This window comes from Amphiura filiformis, chromosome 1 (genome assembly GCF_039555335.1).
Source record: "Amphiura filiformis chromosome 1, Afil_fr2py, whole genome shotgun sequence".
Lineage (NCBI taxonomy): Eukaryota > Metazoa > Echinodermata > Ophiuroidea > Amphilepidida > Amphiuridae > Amphiura > Amphiura filiformis.
Window position 1 is genome coordinate 48,146,429 of NC_092628.1, and position 21,697 is coordinate 48,168,125.

Below are 21,697 nucleotides of genomic sequence, written 5' to 3' on the forward strand. Positions count from 1 at the left end.
CAGATGAATTTATCAAGTGTTTGCCATTCTAAATATGTATACTTTTATATACTTTAGACCAATACCACTATGGACCAATACTCTAGTTATTGAGGCTCAAATATTTTCATAATTCCAGGGTTAACACCACCCGTAAAGTTTATATTCACTGGTTAATTTGTGAAAAATACATGCGTATTATGGTGTTTTGGTATGCTCTGACAATCAGTCCAAAGAAGACTATTGCAAAGACATATTTCAGGTTATGCATTTTGTGTTTTGGAAAATGCAATTTCTAGGCAATTATCAAAATTAACATAAGGTATTATAAAACTCTCTTAGCATTCGTGCACACAAGATTTTGAGTGCGATAGACCGACTCCAGATCTCTTTGAAGTTTGTGTGAGAAAACATGCACAATTATGTTTTTGGTCAATTTCGCTCCTTTGACTTTTATCGCCAGTTAGTCGGGCAGTTAGTACTAACTAAAGGCTTAGGATAAGTTATGTTTCATTTGACAAAAAAGGATAATATGTTTACAATCCCAACAAATTAGTGCTGTATTTTTCTGGAATCGGGGCAGAATGGGAATGTTGTCAAAGTCGCATTATTATTTTTACAGTGGTTACATTCCAGCAAATACAAAAATGGTTTTAAAACGTTATAAATGTGTTATTAACGCGTTTTGGTTTTGGTCAAAACGTTTTAAAAGCATTTAAATGTTGTGTTATTACAAAAGTTATGAAAACATTTTAAAAATGTTTTACATGAAAAAACACTGCAAAAATATTTTTAAATATTGTCAAAATAATATTGCAAAATATATTTTGGTAAACATGTTTGCAAAATATTTTATACAAATTTTTTTTTTCAAAACGTTATAAACGTTATTAACGCGTTTTGGTTTTGGTCAAAGCGTTTAATAGCATTTAAATGCCATGAATACATTTTTAAAACATTTTATATGAAAAAACACTACAAAATGCATTATATCGTGAATTTCAAAAAATGAAAATTATTTGATATCAGAAAGACATTCTTCGTATTCAGAATGCAATTCGATATGTCTGATGTGCTCTTATGTCCCACAAAAAATACTGTCGAAACACTCAAAACGCTCATTCCAGATCCCTTAAGCTTTCAAAAATGTTTTCTGAATGTTTAAACGTTTTATACCCTTTATATACTAGTATTTCGACATGTAAATATTAAAAAAAAATGAATTCAAAACCCACTCAAGTCCATGGGAAGTGATTTTGAGAAAAAAAAACCCTGTGTATCATTTTAATTCCTTCAGTTAGATTTACCTGGTCAATATGGTAAGTTTTACGTGCAAATGAGTGGATTAACCTGTATTAGGTATGACGATTGGCATTTAATGGACTTCGTGGGGATTAATTTTAAATGCTGGACTTCGGTGGTTTTTTGAATCATATACAAAGACAACAATGTTGGAATGAGATTACCACTAGTAAGATAATACAAAATAAAACACACATGTGTATAATGTTGATAAGCATACTGCCACGTAATATAAACCACACACTTTCCTTGATTAAGCCCCCTTTTTTTTCAAAAGTTACTCTCCAGCAATGAATGTGTTACAAGTGGACTTTTATACATACTGGATTTCAATCAATGTGTTACAATACTCAAATCCTGGACTGGGATCCTGGACTTGGGTGGTTCTTTCATACATGCTATTTTTCACATGCTCAATAAACACAAAGGATGAATTTGAGTTGTTCTTTCGTACATATAACATGCCTATGTATAGCAACAATTTCCCATGCTTAACTCAATTTGGCCAAACTGTGGACTTGGGTGGGTTTTGTATTCTTACTGCTTATATTAATGAATACACAGACACATTCACAAATTGTTGATCTACAAAACTTTTATATCTATTTCATAAAACAATAATTGTACATTTGTTAAGATCACTATAATAAGAATTTGATCAGGGATTTTGATTTAACTGCTAACAATAATAATCATACAATAACCCATTTTATAATTTTATCAACCCTACCACCATAATTATTTTTTTTAAATCTCGCTAATGATTTTAATTAAAAATATACAAAAAACAAAGCAAATAATATACCAGTTATTTTTTGAAACTCAATGTTGGGTATTATTTTCTCAATTTGAGTAATATTTTATTCATTTTGTCGTGGTGTACGTATATGTATAGCCTGTATACCTTCCTCCTCGAGTCAGTAATTTAGATAATGTTTTTTTATTGTATTTCTAAATGTAATGATGAGACGTATATGAAAGTACACATTTTCAGAAAGGAAAAGATGCAAGGAATCCAACTAGCGTATCAGATTCCTGCAAATATGAGTAGTTTTTGAGAAAATCTCAAAATTTGATTTTACTTTACTGACTCGAGGAAGGTATACTGCATATAATTTTAATACAATCTGTAGTAAATTTACTATAAACACAGGCGTTCTCTACTGGTTGTACGAACTCCAGTCAAGCGTATAACTAAATTGCAACCAAATATACCTTAGTATGACAATGATTAAAAGTAAACCATTTAATTGTTATAAATATAGATTCTATGACTACAGATTTGGTACAAAAATTTTTGTACACATATTATATTCAATATTCAAAAAGACTGTATCAGCTGATACGTGTTACAAAAATATAGTTGTATGCAAAATATAAATGAAATAGTACTGTTTCTTTATTTAATATACATGTGGTACACCCCACGCGCATCCCACCCCACCCCTCCTGAAACCCACAACTGCATTGTGAATATAAGTTGATAGTCACTGTTCATAATCTTTAATTTACGTATAATCAACATTCAATAAATACGTAACGTATATAAAATATATGAAATTTACTAATTTAAGGTTGGTCTGAACCCTGGAATTATGAAAACTTTCGGGCCTCATAACTTCTAAATTGTTGGTCTAAAGTATATAAAAGTATACATATTTAGAATGGCAAAGACTTGATAAGTTCAGCTGTGAGGTCAAATTTGGGCCAAAATGGCACTTTTGGCCCAAAATCCCAAAAATAACGTTTTTGGCCCACTTCTTTTTTGTGCACCGTAACAAAAAAATTCTTGGGCCAAAAGTTTTTTGAAACTAATTTTTAAAAACTAGATCAAAATATCTAGGACACGTTTTTTCATTTTTTTGAATTTTGACCAATTTCATCAAAAATATTTGAAATTTGTGCCAAAATCGGGCTTTTTTATGATTTTTTTGAAAAATCAGCATTTTTGACCATTTTTGGCGCAAATTTCTCAAAGTTAGTCGAAATTCAAAAAAATGAAAAAACGGGTCCCAGATATTTTGATCTAGTTTTTAAAAATTAGTTTCAAAAAAATTTTGGCCCAAGAATTTTTTTGTTACGGTGCACAAAAAGAAGTGGGCCAAAACTATTATTTTAGGGGATTTTGGGCCAAAAGTGCCATTTTGGCCCAAATTTGACCTCACAGATGAACTTATCAAGTCTTTGCCATTCTAAATATGTATACTTTTATATACTTTAGACCAACAATTTAGAAGTTATGAGGCCCGAAAGTTTCCATAAATTCCAGGGTTCAGACCAACCTTAATTTTCATTATATCTGTAATTCAAGGAAATGAATGCAAAGATCAAAACAAACAAGGCAATTTTTGGTTCAGTGGATCTTAACATATCCCATGCGTAATTTTGCTTACTGTTAACCGACTGAATAATGGTATATGGAACTAATGTGACGGAAAACACGTCTTGTGATAGCCTACACCTGATTTGTCATGACCTTACCAAAATACCAAGAACAAAAATCGCGACTCGCTTCTTTTGTTATCAGAACAAGTGAACCAGAACCAACCCACGCATTGTTTGTACACTTCATTAGAACAACACGTTCAAAATCATATTTTGGGAAACGATTTATGTCCCCTAATATATCAACTTTAACTGAAGTGTATTTATGTGAATTTCTAACAAAAAATATCTTATGATACAATATAAAACGTAATTATCTATAATATATCACTTAAGAAAACGTACAAATATTTCAGTTTTAAAAACGTAACACCCCTGCCATCAAAATTAACAAGTTTATCATAAAACAATAATTTCTACAATACGTACATGCGAAATCTATATAAAACGTTATTAATAATAAAGAAACGTCAACAATAATATACAACGTAAAATTATATATGTTCATTATACAACCGATCTCACAGTTATATGTCTCAGCAAACACAAAAATGTATTTCAGATAATAACATTTAAATGTCGGACACTTTATAAAGGTCATGAAAACGATTCTAAAACGTTTTTTGTATGAAAAAGCACTACAACAACATTAATTGTAAATATGTTTTGGTAAACAGTTAAGGAAAAATGTTGTCAACACTTATGAATAACATTATGTTAAAATGTTTTGCAACAAGTTTACAAAAATGATTTTGAATGTTATTGAAACGTTTTATATTCTTTTATACCCTTTATATAACCCGACATTTAAACGTTTTCTGTAAAAAAAATTTGTTTGTTTGCTGGGGTATACTGGAGTAACGGCAAACTAGGCAAAACATGGTCATTTTCAAAATATAGATACACGCAATTTACATGCTAAAAACGCTATGTATACAAAATATATTTCTCTTTATCAGTACTGGTACATGATGGGTATGATTATGATATAAAAACACAGAAAAATGAAATCTAAATGAAATCTATTTCAGACATTATGAACGCGTTATAAACGCACATTGGTGTCGGTCAAAACGTCAAAACGTTCTAATAATATTTAAATGTCGGACAGTTTATAAAGGTCATGAAAACGATTCTAAAACGTTTTATATGATAAAGCACTACAAAAATATTTTAACAATTGCATTGTAAATACGTTTTGGCAAACAGTTTAGCAAAATGTTGTCAACACTTATGAAAAACATCATGTTAAAATTTTTTGCAGTAAGTTTACATAAATGATTTTTGGAAATGTTATTGAAACTTTTATATCCTTTTATATACTTTATATAACCCGACATTTAAACGTTTCATGTAAAACACATTTGTTTGTTTGCTGGGGTACATTGGATTACCGGCTAACTAAGCAGAATATGGCCATATTTAAATATAGATTTACACGCAATTTACACGCTAAAAATGCTTTGTATACAAAATATATTTATCTTTATCAGTACTGGTACATGGGTATATAATTATGATATAAAAACATCAAGATAATATGCGTTTTGCAACGTTTTCCAACTTTGTATTAAATATGCCCTTTATATTCCACCACATGGGAAGAGGAAACCGGGACGACCGCGCACACTGTACTTACAGTAAGTCCAGCACCTCCTGGGAGATACTGAAGGGATGTTGCAGCCAAACAAAATTGTTTCGCTTGCCCAAGATCGCAATAGTTGGAGAAAGCTTGTAGTCGCCTGCTCCGCAGCCGACTGATGATGATGATGATGATGATTAATGTTTAGTTGACAGTAAATTTAATTAGCCATAACCCATTCGATTGAGTGTCATGTCACGACAAATCACGAACAATTAATATAAAAAATTCCAAATATCTGATATCTCACTTTTTTTGGTGACAAAGTAGACAAAATTCACAATTTAAAATGAAACCGATATAAGTATAGATAACAAAAGAGTCACATCCGGCCAAAAATAATATATCTCATTGTTTGTTTGTTTGTTGAATAAAAAAAACCGCATTCCGCATTGGATTTGAAAATCTTCCACATAATTGAGACATTAATTTTTTTATCTAAATTGGACTTCTGTTGTTTAATACTAACTGTGTGAATATATTATACATGTATAGTATATAGGCTAAATACAAAAGCAATCCATACGTTACATGTAAGCATGTGACAATTTCTACCAGATTGTATTCAGTATTAGTCTTTACGGTGGTAGTACACCCCCTGATAAATTTTGTGACTAATTTTGCATTTTTCTCAAAAAATAACTACACACTGGTAACAAAAGTTATGTATATTATAGGGGCAAGGAATCTAATTACTTCACTGAAATTTCAGTGATTCAAGACAAGTGGTTCATTATATAGGTTTAGAAATGAGGTACATACTAGTGGTACCACTTTTCTTATCATAAATATTGTACCGCTTGTCTTCAGTCAATGAAATTACAGTGTAGTAATTGGATCCCTTGCCCCTATAATGTACATAACTTTTGTTACCAGTGTGTTATTATTTTATGAGAAAAATGCAAAAATAGTCACAAATTTATCAAGGGGTGTAGTACCACCTTAAATTATGTCAATGATTGAAACACATCATTTAAGTACGATTTAAAAGCTTATCAACTCGACAAGTGTATCTAAAATGTTAAATTACTTGCTACATTTTGATATCTAAACACCTTTTAAATGGTTTACATAGGCTATAAAAGTCTTAGGGTTCAGAAGTCTAAAGTTTGTTATTCTTATAAGGTTCGATTATCCGAATGTTAGCGAGTATACAATAACCCTACTCGGAACATAACCTTAAAATCCTAACCCTGACTAGCCAACGACCCCTTTTTTTATTTTTAAACTATATAGCGAAAATTATTTTCTCTTAGAAAAACGGGTTCTTGGCTGTCCTGTATATGTATAATCATCAAGAGATTAGGATTCAAGAAAATTGAAAGAACCTCAAAATGGTTCTTCCGGACTTTCCAGAACCCTTTTCATGTCTAAAATGTATGGTTCTTTCTAAACTTTCCAGGATCGCTTTACGTTCTTTGAAGAACCATTTAAAGGCTCCACATACAGGACAGCTCAAGAACCAGTTTAGGTTATACTTAAGACCGCTTTCTAAGAGTGTAGAGAGAAGTCCCCCTTTTAAATGTAAGTCATTTAAGCTAAGACTTGTAAAACTGATGGATTCCAAATCCATTATGTATACACGGTCACTTATCTGATCATTCGATTATACAGGTTGCTTTCTAGAGTGAAATACAAAAAGGGGAAAGTTTACTGTCCTTTGGTTAATTGGTATTACGAAATATGATCTCTCGCAGTGTTTGCCTTTGCAGAAGCTGACGATATATAACATCTGTAAAAGAGATAAAATCAAAGAGAAGAACATTTTGAGTATAATGTAAACATACTTATTATCATCGACATTTCTAACAAACCGGGGACATCTGACAACCTGGGACGTCCCCTATGGTAGAGACCATATTTGGACCCATTGTACCCATTTGGGTAATAAATATAAGTGTGGTTCAAAAATGCTCCAGTTATCCGGAAAAAATGTGTCTGTCCCGGTTGTTTTTTGTGTCTTCCCGATATAGTAACAGTATGTTTGGGGTGGGGTACATTGGTAAGCGTGTCAGATTCTAGCTGGTGCCTTAAAGATGTGTGCGCCAAAACTTACAGACCAATTTTTTTGGTGAGACAAATGGTTTTATTGTTTTTGCAATTTTTGAATTTGATGCGATATTGAAACTGTGACTATAACTAGAACTCTGAAAGTTTCTGTATTTATGTATGCGGGTACGGGGTGTTTTACAAGAACACGGGATGATCCATTGACAATGTCGACACATATAGTTAGTTAGTTACCTTTGTAACACATCCACACGGTTACCACACGTCCAGCTTATATCCTCCATTTTTGCGACAAACTCGTGCTGCTCTAATGCTTACAATAGCGTTTTGGACATCATATGGTAAATGTTCAATCTCTCTGGCAACCAATTCCAGAGGTGCCAAGATCGTTATTATACCTTCAGAGTCCTCAAAAACAGCATCCACAACTGTAAAACCAATTCTGTAGAACATATCTGAGATGTTTTTCACCCATGGTGGACGTGTGTGTCGATGTGGTGCCATGACTTTCAGTCGAGTAAGATAATCTGCAGTGCATTTAGAAGCCGCTTTGAAGAGTTTGCGATGTTTGATTTGGTCGTCATAAAATCGTCTTGGTTTTCGTGAGCCGTGGTAGAGAGACGAATCCATGCTGGAACTCCTGGTGGAGATGCTACTGATAGAACTATCGGGAGAAGGGCTTCGACGACGCTGATAAAATCGCTGGTATTCTTCGTAGGTTGGTGGATTTCGAGTTGGAGAGATTCCTCTGGCCCGTTCAACTCGGTAGAAATCCTCAGGCGTGCGGTGTCGGTGTTTTTTGTGGTGGTGGTGATGATGAGCATGGATACGGTCATCTCGTGCTCGTCTTTCAGCGCTTTTCTTTGCTTTGGGGCGACCTCTTTCTTTGGGCCTTTCTGGTTCTCGGTAAACAGGCGTGTCGGAGGAAGATTCCGAATCGCTACTACTACTACTACTATCATGACTATCGGAAGAATGCGACGAGTTAGATCCAGCGTCATCTGCGACTGGTGGTCCACCAGGTGCGGTGACATCTTGTTGAGAGCTATGTGTTGACGATGATACTATTGGAGGTGGAGCAGGTGCTGGGGGAGGGTTGCTGCTATCAACAGATTGGTCTAGAGGTGTCGGCAAGGGGCTGCGGTCGGTACCGTAGTGAGCAGAATCGTAATACCCAGGGCCATCTGCCCTTGGTGTCACTCCATGACCATGATGGTGGCGGTGACGTTTTCGATGACTTCGTCTCTCTCGATATTTATACTCTTCACCACGAAGCGTCGCATATTTCAGTTGGCGATGTTTACGACGTTTTTTCAATTCTAATTCCGGATCAAGTGGATATGTGCGATAATTACGCAAAAACTTCGGGGCAAGTTCAGGGCCAAAGTCCCAATCATCAAATTGAGGAAATCCCTGTCCGCCTAGGTATGGTAGTGGTACAAAGCTATTGTCGAATCCATAGGCTGCGTCGTCGGTTAATTCCAGTGGAATACCGGTGTCCCAGCCAGTGGAGAAATCGTCGAGAAGAAGACCACCTAGTCCATGGTTTAAAACAGTTAAATCCATTTTGTCGTTGAAACAACGACACGGATGTCGCAAAATGGCGGGTGTGAAATCTCTATGTGTGGTTGTTATTGCTGAACGAAGCTTTCTGCAGCGTTGAGTTGAAGTTGAGTTGCCAAGTTACTCACAAAGGCGCACACTTGATGAAGTTTTACATTGCTTCAAATAGGCATCCAGTCTACCATGAGTTATCTCTAATAAAGAATACACCCAATCAGGTGTAAAATTCGTGACCTTTTCTCAAAAACTTGCGTACATTTTATAATTGGTCTTTTCATGGGTGGTGACTCTCCTTCCAGAACAGTTCATTTGGTTCTTTGTATGGAATACCAAATTCGTCCCGAGACGAGGTCACATCTCAATGTTTTTGATATGCAAAGTACTTGCCATTGACGGTTCACTTCACATCCAAATATTGTGAACCTGAACTTGGTAAAGAATTGGTTTTGTTTTGTCAGATATAGTAGTGCATGAAACACTCGGAGAGAGCCGTAACATGACGCTTTCTGGTTACCATAATGGAGGTCAATGTAGATAAAATATTATTAACGAAATTGTGATTTTATAATTGTGAGACTATTATCAAAATGCTGATTTGAAGATTATTTTTGATTTTTGAAGTAAAAAGGAAAACAAAATAAACTTGATCAAGGATATCAGACGACCATAAAGGTCAAGTCACTTAATTTAGAAAATTATCTAGTACCATTCCGAATATGCATTATTATATAAAAAAATTCTTCAGCACAATATAAACAATAAAATATAAAATCTAATAAGAAATGCTCAAAACTTCGCTACTATAATTCAGAACGATTGAAAAATAATTATATAATATTGAATGGTTTTGAGTGTGATACAAGAATATTTTTCTATCCAGTGCAATATATTCTTGTATCACACGAAAATAAGCCATTCAATATTATTATTATTATTTATATCATGATTTTGCTATGCGGTAAAATGAAAATTTAAGCTTAACTAGCAATCGGGTTTAACCAATGTGTATTGCAATGTAAGCTTACCTTTTGACCTTCCTGTTTTCTGCTCTTTACTCTCCAAAGACAATGTCGGAATAATTATATATAGGTTTATTATTTTGTAGATGTGGATTATATTTCCTAAGGTTATCATCATCCAGAATTGTCGCGAATTAAGTTTGTGATTTTACTTGTTTATACAGTACGAAATAGTGAGCATTACGATCTTTCCTTATAATATTGTTGTGCTGTTTATCATGACGCGTGTTGGCCTGATATAAATAATAATAATGAAATGAATAATATTTATTATTATTTATATCAGGCTTTTGAGCCATACAATAAAACTGTATATTGTACAATATTTGCAAAATACCCGGATGCAATACAATATTTTTAAATATTGTACGCGTATCGCGTACGCGTCGCTCGGTACCATGGTGACAGCACCATCACGCGTCATGATACAACAGCACAACAATACAGAGACCGTAACGGTTCACAGGAGATTTCGTACTGTATAAACAAGTAAAATTACAAACTTAATTCGCGACAATTCTGGATGGTGATAACCTTAGGAAATATAATCCACATCTAGGCCTACAAATAAACCTATATATAATTATTCCGAAATTGTCTTTGGAGAGTAAAGAGCAGAAAACAAGAAGGTCAAAAGGTAGCTTACATTACAATACACATTGGTTAAACCCGGTGGCTAGGTAAGCTTAAATTTATTTTACCGCAGAGCAAAAGCCTGATATAATAATAATATTGAATAATTATTGAATGATACAGATATATATTGACACTCGATAGAAAAATATTGCACTCGGCTTCGACTCGTGCAATATTTTTTCTATCTCGTGCAATATATTCTTGTATCACACTCAAAGCCATTCAATATTATATAAATATTATTCATTTCATTAATTGATAAAGTTACTGCAAATTCCTAACAAATGTATTTCATAGTTATAATATAAAAGCAAGATAGCACTCCCGCCTTTTTCTTTTTTTTTTTGTTTTTCCCAACCAATTAATGCGCATAAAGGTAATAAAGTATTTAATTTGTCAAACCGATTTGAGGAAACTAACTATTTTGTTACTGACAAGTTTCATCATTGAACCACTGACTTTCACAACGATTTTCGTTTTTGTGATCATCCATCAGCTGTTGTAATTATATTATTGTGAGACTATTACCAAATCATATTTGAAGATTATTTAAACTTTTTGAAGAAAACAGAAAACAAAAGAAACCCGAACTTTGAAGAAAACAGAAAACAAAAGAAACCTGAGCAAGGATATCAGACAACCATCCAATACAAGTAACTTAATGTAGAAAATGATTTAGTACCATATCATTTTTTGCATGAATATTCTGGGACTTCCATCTAGAAGACACACGGGAATGTTAATGGATTTATGTTGAAAATACTTTCATTCTATTTTTCATATTTGTGGCTTTCTGATATTTCTTGTTTGCTTCTTTATTCATTAACAATGCCATTGTAACAGCACGTATAGCATTAGGTGTGACGTCAGCAAGTCTGTTGGACTTTGGATGATCTTCAAGGACGCTCATTCCAACCTTGAACTCGAAGAACCAAAGGACTTCATCACCCTCAGTCTGCAGGGTGTCCTGCCTATGTACAGTGATGCAAAAATTGAACATATTTGCAGTAATGTTATGAAGGAACAAGCTTTCAAATTAGACCAAATACATTAGAGACATTGCGATTTCCAAACGTAGACATCGGACGTACGTTGATCTATTCAAAACCAACCACTCTCCTGTATCGAAGCGAGGTCACGTATTTAGCTATTTTTGAAGATATTCCACGTGCGAAATCGACGTAGATACATCGTTGAAAATACACAAAATTTGTCCATTTCACAATATGTTAAAGACAGTCAAAGATAATGAACATACGAAGGAAAGTCTAATTATTATTCTGATCCTTTTTGTTTGTAACAAATCATTATAATAAAGGTACAGCGATGTATTAAAATTTAAACGCAATATTCATACGCAGAGATTGCCCATTGAAATGTGTGTGATACTTTGCGTACAAAAAATTACATTGCGATTTCCCATTTTGGATTCCAACGTAGGATAAAACGCAGATGCTACGTTGAAATATGCTGATTTTACCTCATGTCTAAGTCCATGCAACGCGCCCAATTTTCAGGACGAAAAAGTTTCATTTTGAAAGTAAAGTCATGATGTATGGATGTAGTGATCTTTAATCTACCAAAATATATGTTTTTGGGCAACTATAATATTTGGGGAGCACAAAAAAAATTAAGTTTAATAAACATGTACATGATTTAAAAATTTATTTAACACCGTATTAACGTACGTAAAAACGTACGGGAAAACGTACGTTCCACGTGCTGCGTTTATAACATCGCAATCTCTCTATTACTTAATTCTTGCATTGGCTCTCGGGTTTTTTCTTTTTGATCTAGTGTAATTCTGTTGACTCGCCTTTTTCGCCTTCATTTGGTGTTCGTGTAAACGCGTGCCGAAATTTCTTTTTGTTTAATCCACAAGGGATTCCATAAACACAATTAGGGGTTTTGACCATCTACAAACAATTTTTTTGTTGCTTTTCTTCCGGATATGGACCAACATTTTTAGTGGTGTGTGGTCTCATAGCGGTTGCGATGTCAGGGTTCAGCTGATTCTTGCCGACACTCCAGCTATATATGGGATAGCCACCAGACCATTAATTTTCATTCGTTGGTGCTTATCTTACTTCTTGACTTTGCCAATGGTCCATTTTGGATACCCACACTTGACTAGAGTCTGTCTTATAATGTGTTCGTCCTCTTTGATCGTGTCCGCTTCTTCTGTTATTATTTTGTCTTTTCTGTCAAGTAATGTCCGAACAACACCCATTTTTTGATATAGTGGATTATGAGCTATGATAGAATATGAAAGACAAACACTGGTCTGTGTGGGTTTCTTTCCTTTAAACCTCGAGTTTCATGGAGTATTATAGTTTTCGGACTATCAGTGTGTCTAAGAATGGAATTTGCTGATCTTGCACTTCCTCATACGTAAATTTTATGCTGGATGTGATATGAAGCGTTCCGTCAAGGTTTCTGCAGTGTATTTTTGAGTATTTCAAGTATGTCGTCCAAATAACGTTTCCAGAGGCGGTGCTTGCACTGTAATGAAGCAGTGAGGCTAGTGTCTTGCCCTAACAAATCCATGAAGATGTTAGCTGTGAGCCTGTGAGTGGACTAACAGGGAAACCCATTGCAGTGCCAAATTTTTGTTTGTAGATAGTACCGCGGGTGATGAAGTATGTCATTGTCAGTACAAAATCGATTAAAACCGCGACGTCTTCCACCTCCACTCCAATCTTGGATTTTCGTCTGTAGGAACATTCGTAAATAGAGAGACGACATCGTGCAAAAAATCATTACACCAGATAATTCCTGCGAGATCATATCAACAACAACAAGCTTCGGACAAAATATGGTATAGAAAATATTAAAATTATTTTCATGTAATGAAATGTGGACTGTTCCATTCAACGAGGCTTTAATGGAACAGTTCCAATTTCACCGAATGAAAATATTATTTCCATTTAACGAGAAAAAACACACCATGAAATCTTTGTTTTATATAACTCGTATATAAATTCCATTTCTTCCACTTAATTTTATAAATCACTAGGAAAACAAAATATATTAAAAAATATCTAAACTATGTTTATTTTAGAAGAAACACCCACACCTATTATAGTTGACGAGTCGAAGTTGTCACCGCGCACGCTATACACTCGCGTTTGTCGGCGTTGCCATGGCTGTGAGTAAGTGCAATATAATAGCTAATTAAATGACAACAATCTTTGAATACATACATCACGCTTATTATGTATGGAATAGCACAAATCTGAAGACCAAAAGGTGACCCATTTTGCCAAACTGTGTGTGTGTGGGGGATGCATTGTTTTTCGATAATTGACGACCTATCAGGGCCGGATTTACCATAGGGCCAGATGGGCCCGGGCCCAGGGCCCCAAATTTTGGGGGCCCCAAAAATTGCCCTGTGCAATGTGCATCTTCCATTTTAGCCGAAACGCTATATTGGGGCCAAAACAGCCTACAAAAATTGCAAAATTTTGTGCGCTTCGCGCGCACTGGCCTATTAAATAGTAAAATTCAGCTTTAATTTGGGCTAAATTAGTCTATAATTGATATTTTTCACGCGATTCGCCTAGTAAAATCTAAAAACTTGGCCACTTGAGTGCACATGCTTTCCTTACGGTGCCTTTGGGGCCTCCGAATTTAGGCCTGGCTCAGGGCCTCCAAAAAGGTAAATCCGGCCCTGACGACCTTGGTTTGTAGTACGTGTACATGTACATGTACATGTGAACATGAACACTGACGTGTAGAAGGGGACATATTTAATAAAATTTGGTATATTTTTGGTCAAATTTATCAGACATTGAAAACCATTTAAGCAGCAAAGAAGCTGAAAGAGAACATCCTTTACCCTTATTCTTATCGTGAATTCTTCCCACGAATTCTTCACTTTTTAATCCAAAGTTCAAACTTTATAGGTGTTTATAGGATAAACTTCTGAAATATATTAGAGGCACAGTTAAGTGTACCTATTCATAATTATGATCATTTTTGTTTCGGCGTAATGTTGCTTTCCCACCCCTTCGCTCTGCCAAGATGTTCATGCATGACCCATTTTACAATCCCCTGGACTAATAATTATTACATCCTCCTGTTAAAATCAACCATGCTTTGTTTATTTGTTTTTATTTTTGTTTTTGTTTGCACTTTTGCTCGTTTGCTTCGTTTCAGCGAAGTCGCGCTGATGCACAGAATGTCAAAAATGGAATGATAAAACAACAAAAAGATTATCACCTCTTCTGCGAAGTCATATTGTCCGTTCTCCATCCATTATTTCCCAGTTATACCTGCTGTTATACCAGATACCATACTCTGCAACACTGGTGATAACAACGACGTGTAAGCTTTAATGGCTGCAATTGGTGCTACAATCTTCAAGATAGCGTTGCCACCTTTGTAAAGCACCCCAATGATGACGAAGCCAAACGCTTCAAAACCTGACATCAAACTCTCTACCCGTTTCTTTTCAAACGTTTTTGCTCTTACATAAGTAATGTCACCAAGTTTGATAAACTTTGCTGGGTGAGTTTGGGTATACCAATTTTCAGGGGTAGGTGCTGGTTTCTTTTTGTCCTTTCGTCGTTTGTCGTCTTTGTCACTATCTTCCTCTTTATCGTCATCGTCTTTGTCGCCACCACCTTTCTTTTTTCGAATTCGATATTCTCGAACCTTGATATGATAAGCAAATAAATAAATGAATAAATAAATAAATGAATAAATAAGTAAATAAATAAATAAATAAATAAATAAATAAATAAATAAATAAATAAATAAATAAATAAATAAATAAATAAATAAATAAATAAATAAATAAATAATAATAATAACAGTAAAAACTAACACTAAATAATGATAATTGCTATTATTATTCTTATTACTATAATGATAATGCATGTACGTAGTAATAATATAAGTATAAAAACCGCAATAAATAGGCCTATATAATTATAGTAATATAACAAGTTTACTTTACAAGTGACTAACTTTGGAATTATAGAGTGCTCAAACCCATTACAGGTGAGTTAAGAAACAAATTCAAAGTATAGATCTCTTGCAAGGCAACCGTTAATACTTAGTTTCACAGCATACCCTCACTTACGATCATTGGGTATACCGATCATCAGACGGATAATTTGTCATGATTTCAACTTAACAGAAATGTTTATACATGTAATTATAGTAATATCAATACTAATACTTTGGAATTCACTCATTTTTAATATTTGTATTTGTCCTTCTGATATCAATTAATTTTGATTTTTTTAAATTTGTGCTAAAATTCAAATTTTATGACAAATTATTAAAATTTGAAATGTTTAAAATTTTTGATATTTAACAGTCCTCGAAGTAAAACTTTATAAATCTAATGATATGTACTTAAAGCGTATGTAGCTGGGATGAAATGGCGACGATCAATTGAATTTGATCTTTCATTTGAATTTTGACCTTTTCATAATAAAGATATACAATTTCTCCCCAAAAGACCTAATTTTTATTGGGTTTATTGGAAAAAAAATTTCATATCTTCAATGCAAAAGGTCAAAATTTTAAATTGATCGTCGGTTTTTCATCCAAGTTACATACAATTTAAGTACATATCATTAAATTTATAAAGTCTACTGCGAGGACTGTTAAATATCAAAAATATCAATGTTTAATCATTTGCCATAAAATGAGTGTTATATCGCGATTTCAAAATCTTAATTACTAGTATTTGATATCAGAAGGACATTCTTCGTATTCAGAATGCAACTCGATATGTCTGATGTGCTATCATGTCCCACAAAAATACTGTCCAAACGTTCATACTAAAGCCCTTAAGTGGAATCTAATAAGGAGCCATTTAAATGCTTCTATGGTGTTAAGAGTTTGCCCTGAAGACGACTCTCGCAGAGAGTCCTGGATGATCCCCAGCAAACACAAAACGTTTTCGACATCATTCGCAAAAGGTTATAAAAGGTTGTCAGAAAATGTTTAAATGTCGGGTTATATAAAGGGTATATTAAGGGTACAAAACGTTTTCATAACATTTAATAACACTTTTTGATAATCTACTGTCCAACAAACACAATTTTTTTTACAGAAAACGTTTAAATGTCGGGTTATATAAAGGGTATAAAAACGTTTTAATAACATTCCAAAAACATTTTTGAAAACTTTTTACAAAACATTCTAAACAGAATGTTATTTTGGGGAGTTGAAAAAATATTTTGCGAAAAATGTTTGCCCAAAATATTTGCAATAACGTTTTAAAAACGTTTTCATGACCTTTATATAACCCGACATTTAAATGTTATTAAAACGTTTTGAATAAAACATTTTAAGAACATTTCTGTGTTTGCTGAGTGCAAATATTTTAACATAATGTTATTTAAGTGTTGACAAAATATTTGGCAAAAAACGTTTGCGAAAATAGTTTACAATAACATTTTTATAAACATTTAAAAATATAGTTGTAGAGTGTTTTGATATAAAACGTTTTAAAACGTTTTCATGACCTTTATATAACCCGACATTTTAATGTTATTAAAACGTTTTTACCTAAACCAAAAGCCAAAATATAACTTATTTATAACGTTTTTAAAACGTTTTTGTGTTTGCTGGGGATGGACCCTCTCAAAGCGTCAAATAAGTGGAATCTAATAAGGAGTCATGCAAATGCTTTCTTAGGTTTCAGGAGTTTGTCCTCGAGACGACCCCAAACGAGAGTTCCCTATATTGGACTTTCGAATGAGTCAAGTGGGTAGACGCTTTTATCAGTGTCAGGTTGATTCGAATTGGGAGTCGTCTCCAGGACAAACGTAAACTTTTTTAAAAGATCACTTCAACACTTTTATGTGTATATAATATATATGTGAATTAATCGAAAAAGCTAAGAGTTGTCATACCTTCCTAGGCTTCCTATGGTCATGATGGTGCTGATCTTCTTCAACTACAAGAGGCGGCTCTGGTGGAAGAGGTGGCTCAGGAGCATCTGGACGTTGTACTTCAGCTGTAGCTTCCGCATGGACATCTGCAGTATGAACTTCCTTATGCCCTTCAGGTGGCTGGAACAACTCTTGTAACGGATTACGGGAATAATCTTTGTACTGATGATGTGGATGTGGGGCACCAGGTGGTCCAACATCTTGTCGGTACAAAGGTTGGACTGGATACAACCTGTTGTTACTCAAGACTCGTCCACGTTCTTCGTGGCCATGAACCTGGCCGTATTGGTGATTATAATGCTCCTGTTGCGCAGCTGCTGCATACCTTCCTTCACGATCTTGCTTAGCAACATACCTTGCTTCATGTCCACCAGATTGTCTGTTGTCGTAGATCAAATGTGCGTTGTAGTGATCTTGTTGTGCAACAGGACGGCGGTAGTCATGTCCACTTGGCTGTCGATTGTCGTACACGTAATGTGAATTGTAATGCGCCTGTTGTTTAGTCGGACGTTCATGCTGGTAGAGGCGATAGGCGTCTTGTCGCGTGTCATATTTTTGTTCCGAACGCTTCTTATCCGGCTTGGAGTACACGGCGCTTCCTACCCGATACTCCCGACTCATTTTGATGGACGGTTTTTGTGGCAAAAATGATAAATTTTACTTAAAATCACTCCTTAAACTATTAGTCACTTATCCGCCATATAACAATTCAATACAACGAGCTCTTGGTACGTGACCCAGTGCATAGAGCCATTATTTGTGTCACTCCGTACGCACCAACGTCTATTGGAACAATGAACAATGCGACAAAAGTCTGTGTATTTGGAATAAAAGCGCCCAATATTGGGAGTAAAGTTAGTGAACTTGAACAAGTTGACTTGGTGGTATTGTTCCATTTCACCACAATACACCCAGAGCCGTGTCAAGGATTTAAACCTGATCTGCCCTTACAAAATACGTTTGTCGCACTATTATAAGATGCATTACAATATTTTATTATTAGTTGAAACTTAGCCTGCAACATGTAATATAAATTTAGTTTCTTGTTTTTCTCAAGCGGATGACGTGTCTGTGACCAGTCTATTGTATGGATAGAATTGATAAAGAGTCTTAGTTTGTGTTAATCAAATCTTCAACCCGTGAAGGCATATAAGTCAACATTATAAAATTTCAGCTAAATCACACGTTACTTTGTCATTACGGCATACGGTATATTGCTAATCTCAATATAGTTAAAGCTAAAGTTTAATAAGGGGTGGGTGGGGGGGGGGGGGAGGTTTGGTGTGGCTACTATCGTGGACTAGTGCTCATCACTATTTATATGTGTTAACTCTTAAGGATACGATACATGATTTACCGACAAGTGACTCATTTCGGAATGCGATCATGAATTTTGAAGAAAAAAAGTTTCCACAGGCTTCGTTGGGACTCGAACCAGCGATTCTAAACTTCCTTCGATTACGCGTTATTTATATGTGTTAAGGCTACTATCACTATTTATTTATTTAAAGGACTCACACATTATTATTGTTATTGTTGTTATTATTATAGTTACTATTAGTGTTATTATTATTATTTTTTATTATTTTATTATTATTATTATTATTTTTATTATTTTTTTTATTATTATTATTTTTTATTTTTTTTTTTTTTTAAATATTATATTATTATTATTATTATTATTATTATTATTATTATTATTATTATTATTATTATTATTATTATTATTAGTTATTAGTAGTAGTAGTAGTAGTAGTAGTAGTAGTAGTAGTAGTAGTAGTAGTAGTAGTAGTAGTAGTAGTAGTAGTAGTAGTAGTAGTAGTAGTAGTAGTAGTAGTAGTAGTAGTAGTAATAATAATAATAATAATAATAATAATAATAATAATAATAATAATAATAATAATAATAATAATAATAATAATAATAATTATCGTGTTACAATCGTGTTGGACGGTAAAATATTTGCTCTAGCCGTTTGGGTTACGAAGACAAGTGATTCCAATCTCTAAGGCCTGGTTGAGTGCCCCCGGTGACGATATGTTTTGGTAATATTTTCAAATTGCTCATTGATGCCAAAATACTGACATTCTTGTTTCAAGTTCAAATCTGTTGTGGTGTCTCACAACTCACAAAATATAGGTAGCTCCAAATGCGCCATCTTATTTCAAACTTGCTTGGAAGATGTATTCTGTCAATTGCAATAGCAACAGTGAGGGCGTGAATCCCACTCCTGGTTGAGATTTATTATATTAGTTTTTAGATCTCAGCTGCACTATATCACTGTTGATGCAAGATCTTTTGTTGGTAACAAAATTAAACTTCGATTTTCCCACGAGACCAATTTTGATATTCCCCGCTTTGACACAAAGCCATTGTCATTGCCATATTAAGATAGCCACCAAAGGTCAATCCCATAAAGATGTGCACTAAATTTGAGTCAATTTTTCTCAACATTTGCCTGATCTCTCTGACCAGTATACTTCGGTTATATTTATAAATGCGCTTTTATAAGCTTTTATAAAATAATACGCACGTGACTCATGTGCACGACATACCAAGACCAGCAAGCGTGACCAAATCTTCATGCATTGACCACTATACAGAAAAGGATAGGAACTCTGTGGATAAATGCCATCAAATTTAAGTATTAATTGAATAGCAAAATTATTACACATCGGGGATCCCAAATTTGTAATATGTTATCAAAAACAACATTTTGAAAGTATTTAACGACGGAAAAATATTCAACGACGGAAACGTTTACAGTATAATCACAAAGTTGACAAAAATAGATAATTTTGCTGCACAGAAGTCTCATGTTGTTCCGCCTTTGCATTCAAAAATATAGAAAGACCACCCGCTATGTACAATGTCACTTCGAGACTTACTCTCTACAAGCTGTTATGGCAGAGTGGAGGTGGTCACGTGCGTATTTATAAAAGCGCGTTTATAAATATAACCGAATTACACTGCTGACTAGGAAAAACAATGGTGTTGATTATTATTATTTTTACGACTGACCGTCGAAGTCCATGATGATTACATACTCTCCATATCAAGGTAGAGTTTCTAGACAGAAAGTGAGTGCTTAAAATCATTAAAAGTTACTCGATCTCTCACATCTGTGATACACTTAATATAATATTACACCACGACCAAGCCAAATTTAGCCAAATGCATGCACATTTCTGCTCATTTTAAAATTTAATAATCTTGGCAAGGTCAAAATAATCTTGGACAGGTCAATAAATTTTGAACAAGAGAAGTCCATGTTCGTATTTAGAAACACTGGCCACATTATTTGACTTTTTGGACATTTCAACAAACTTCAAATGCATCAAAGTATTCATATTCTATTTGGATGGAGTGATCAAACTATAGAGGGCTCTAATTTTGAATTTATATATTTTACACGATCAGCGTGAATTATTATGCAAGTTTATGCATATTATATTTAAATGACGATGGTAAACATATTGAATAACACCTCTATGCAAATTAGTTTGTATTATGTCTCTTAAAATAAGCCTGCATAATTGAATAATTAGGACGAGGGTGTCAATCTACCTTGGTCCCCCTCTCCCAACAAAACGCAGATTCCGACAATCTCATTTTTTTCTTTTTTAATTATTTTCTTTATTTTCCACCCGGGTAAGCCGGGTGGAAAATAAAGAATATGAAGAATATAAAGAATATCCAAACCTAATACTAAACACGGCTATAGATATCAGGAAGTTTGATCGTCTACATAACCACGTTAAAAGTGTTTTTGCACTAAAATAAGCGCAAAGGATGTTCCCAAGTCATTCGGTGGTAGTTTTGAAGGTTGCTAAATAATCAGGGGTGTCTCCACCCCTTGGTGAGACTAGGGGCAAAAATCCTTTGCTATTAAATAAGTAAAATGGTTCTGAAAGCTGGCGTACAGACAGTGGCGTATAGCCAGGGGGAACTGGGAAAATCACCCCAGAACATTTTCAGGAATAAAATGTGGTGAGCAAAGAGTACAATGTCATTAAAATGACTGAAAAAAGGACAAAGTTGTCAAGTGGAGTCGAAAATTTGGGCTTGCCCCTCCCCAAACATACACTTTAAATACTGGCTACGGCACTGCGTACAGAGGACGATATGCCTGGCTCTATTCCTGATGATTATCTCATATGATCTATGAAATGTATGCAGTTCCTGTGTGAAAAGAATACGATGCTTAGATATTAAGGCATTTAAGAAATAAAACTGAATATAACGTT

General features: G+C 34.1%; 1 protein-coding gene across 2 annotated transcripts; it reads right to left on the minus strand.

The window, feature by feature from the left end:
- Positions 1–5,588: 5,588 nt before the first annotated feature.
- On the minus strand, positions 5,589–18,241 carry LOC140148046 (uncharacterized). Of its 2 annotated transcripts, XM_072169898.1 has the most exons (3): positions 17,412–18,241; positions 14,758–15,192; positions 5,589–7,040 (listed from the first exon to the last, which is right to left on the minus strand). In XM_072169898.1, exons 1-2 carry the CDS (start codon positions 18,069–18,071, stop codon positions 14,794–14,796), a joined length of 1,059 nt encoding a protein of 352 aa, XP_072025999.1. In that variant the 5' UTR covers positions 18,072–18,241; the 3' UTR covers positions 5,589–7,040; positions 14,758–14,793. The 2 variants fall into 2 exon arrangements, with proteins under 2 accessions (XP_072025999.1, XP_072025989.1); XM_072169888.1 differs by lacking the exons at positions 14,758–15,192; positions 17,412–18,241 and adding an exon at positions 7,553–9,061.
- Positions 18,242–21,697: the final 3,456 nt, after the last annotated feature.

What these genes read in the sequence shown, in the direction of transcription:
- LOC140148046 (XM_072169888.1), bottom strand. Translation starts at nt 8,884, where the DNA reads ATGGATTTAACTGTTTTAAACCATGGACTAGGTGGTCTTCTTCTCGAC.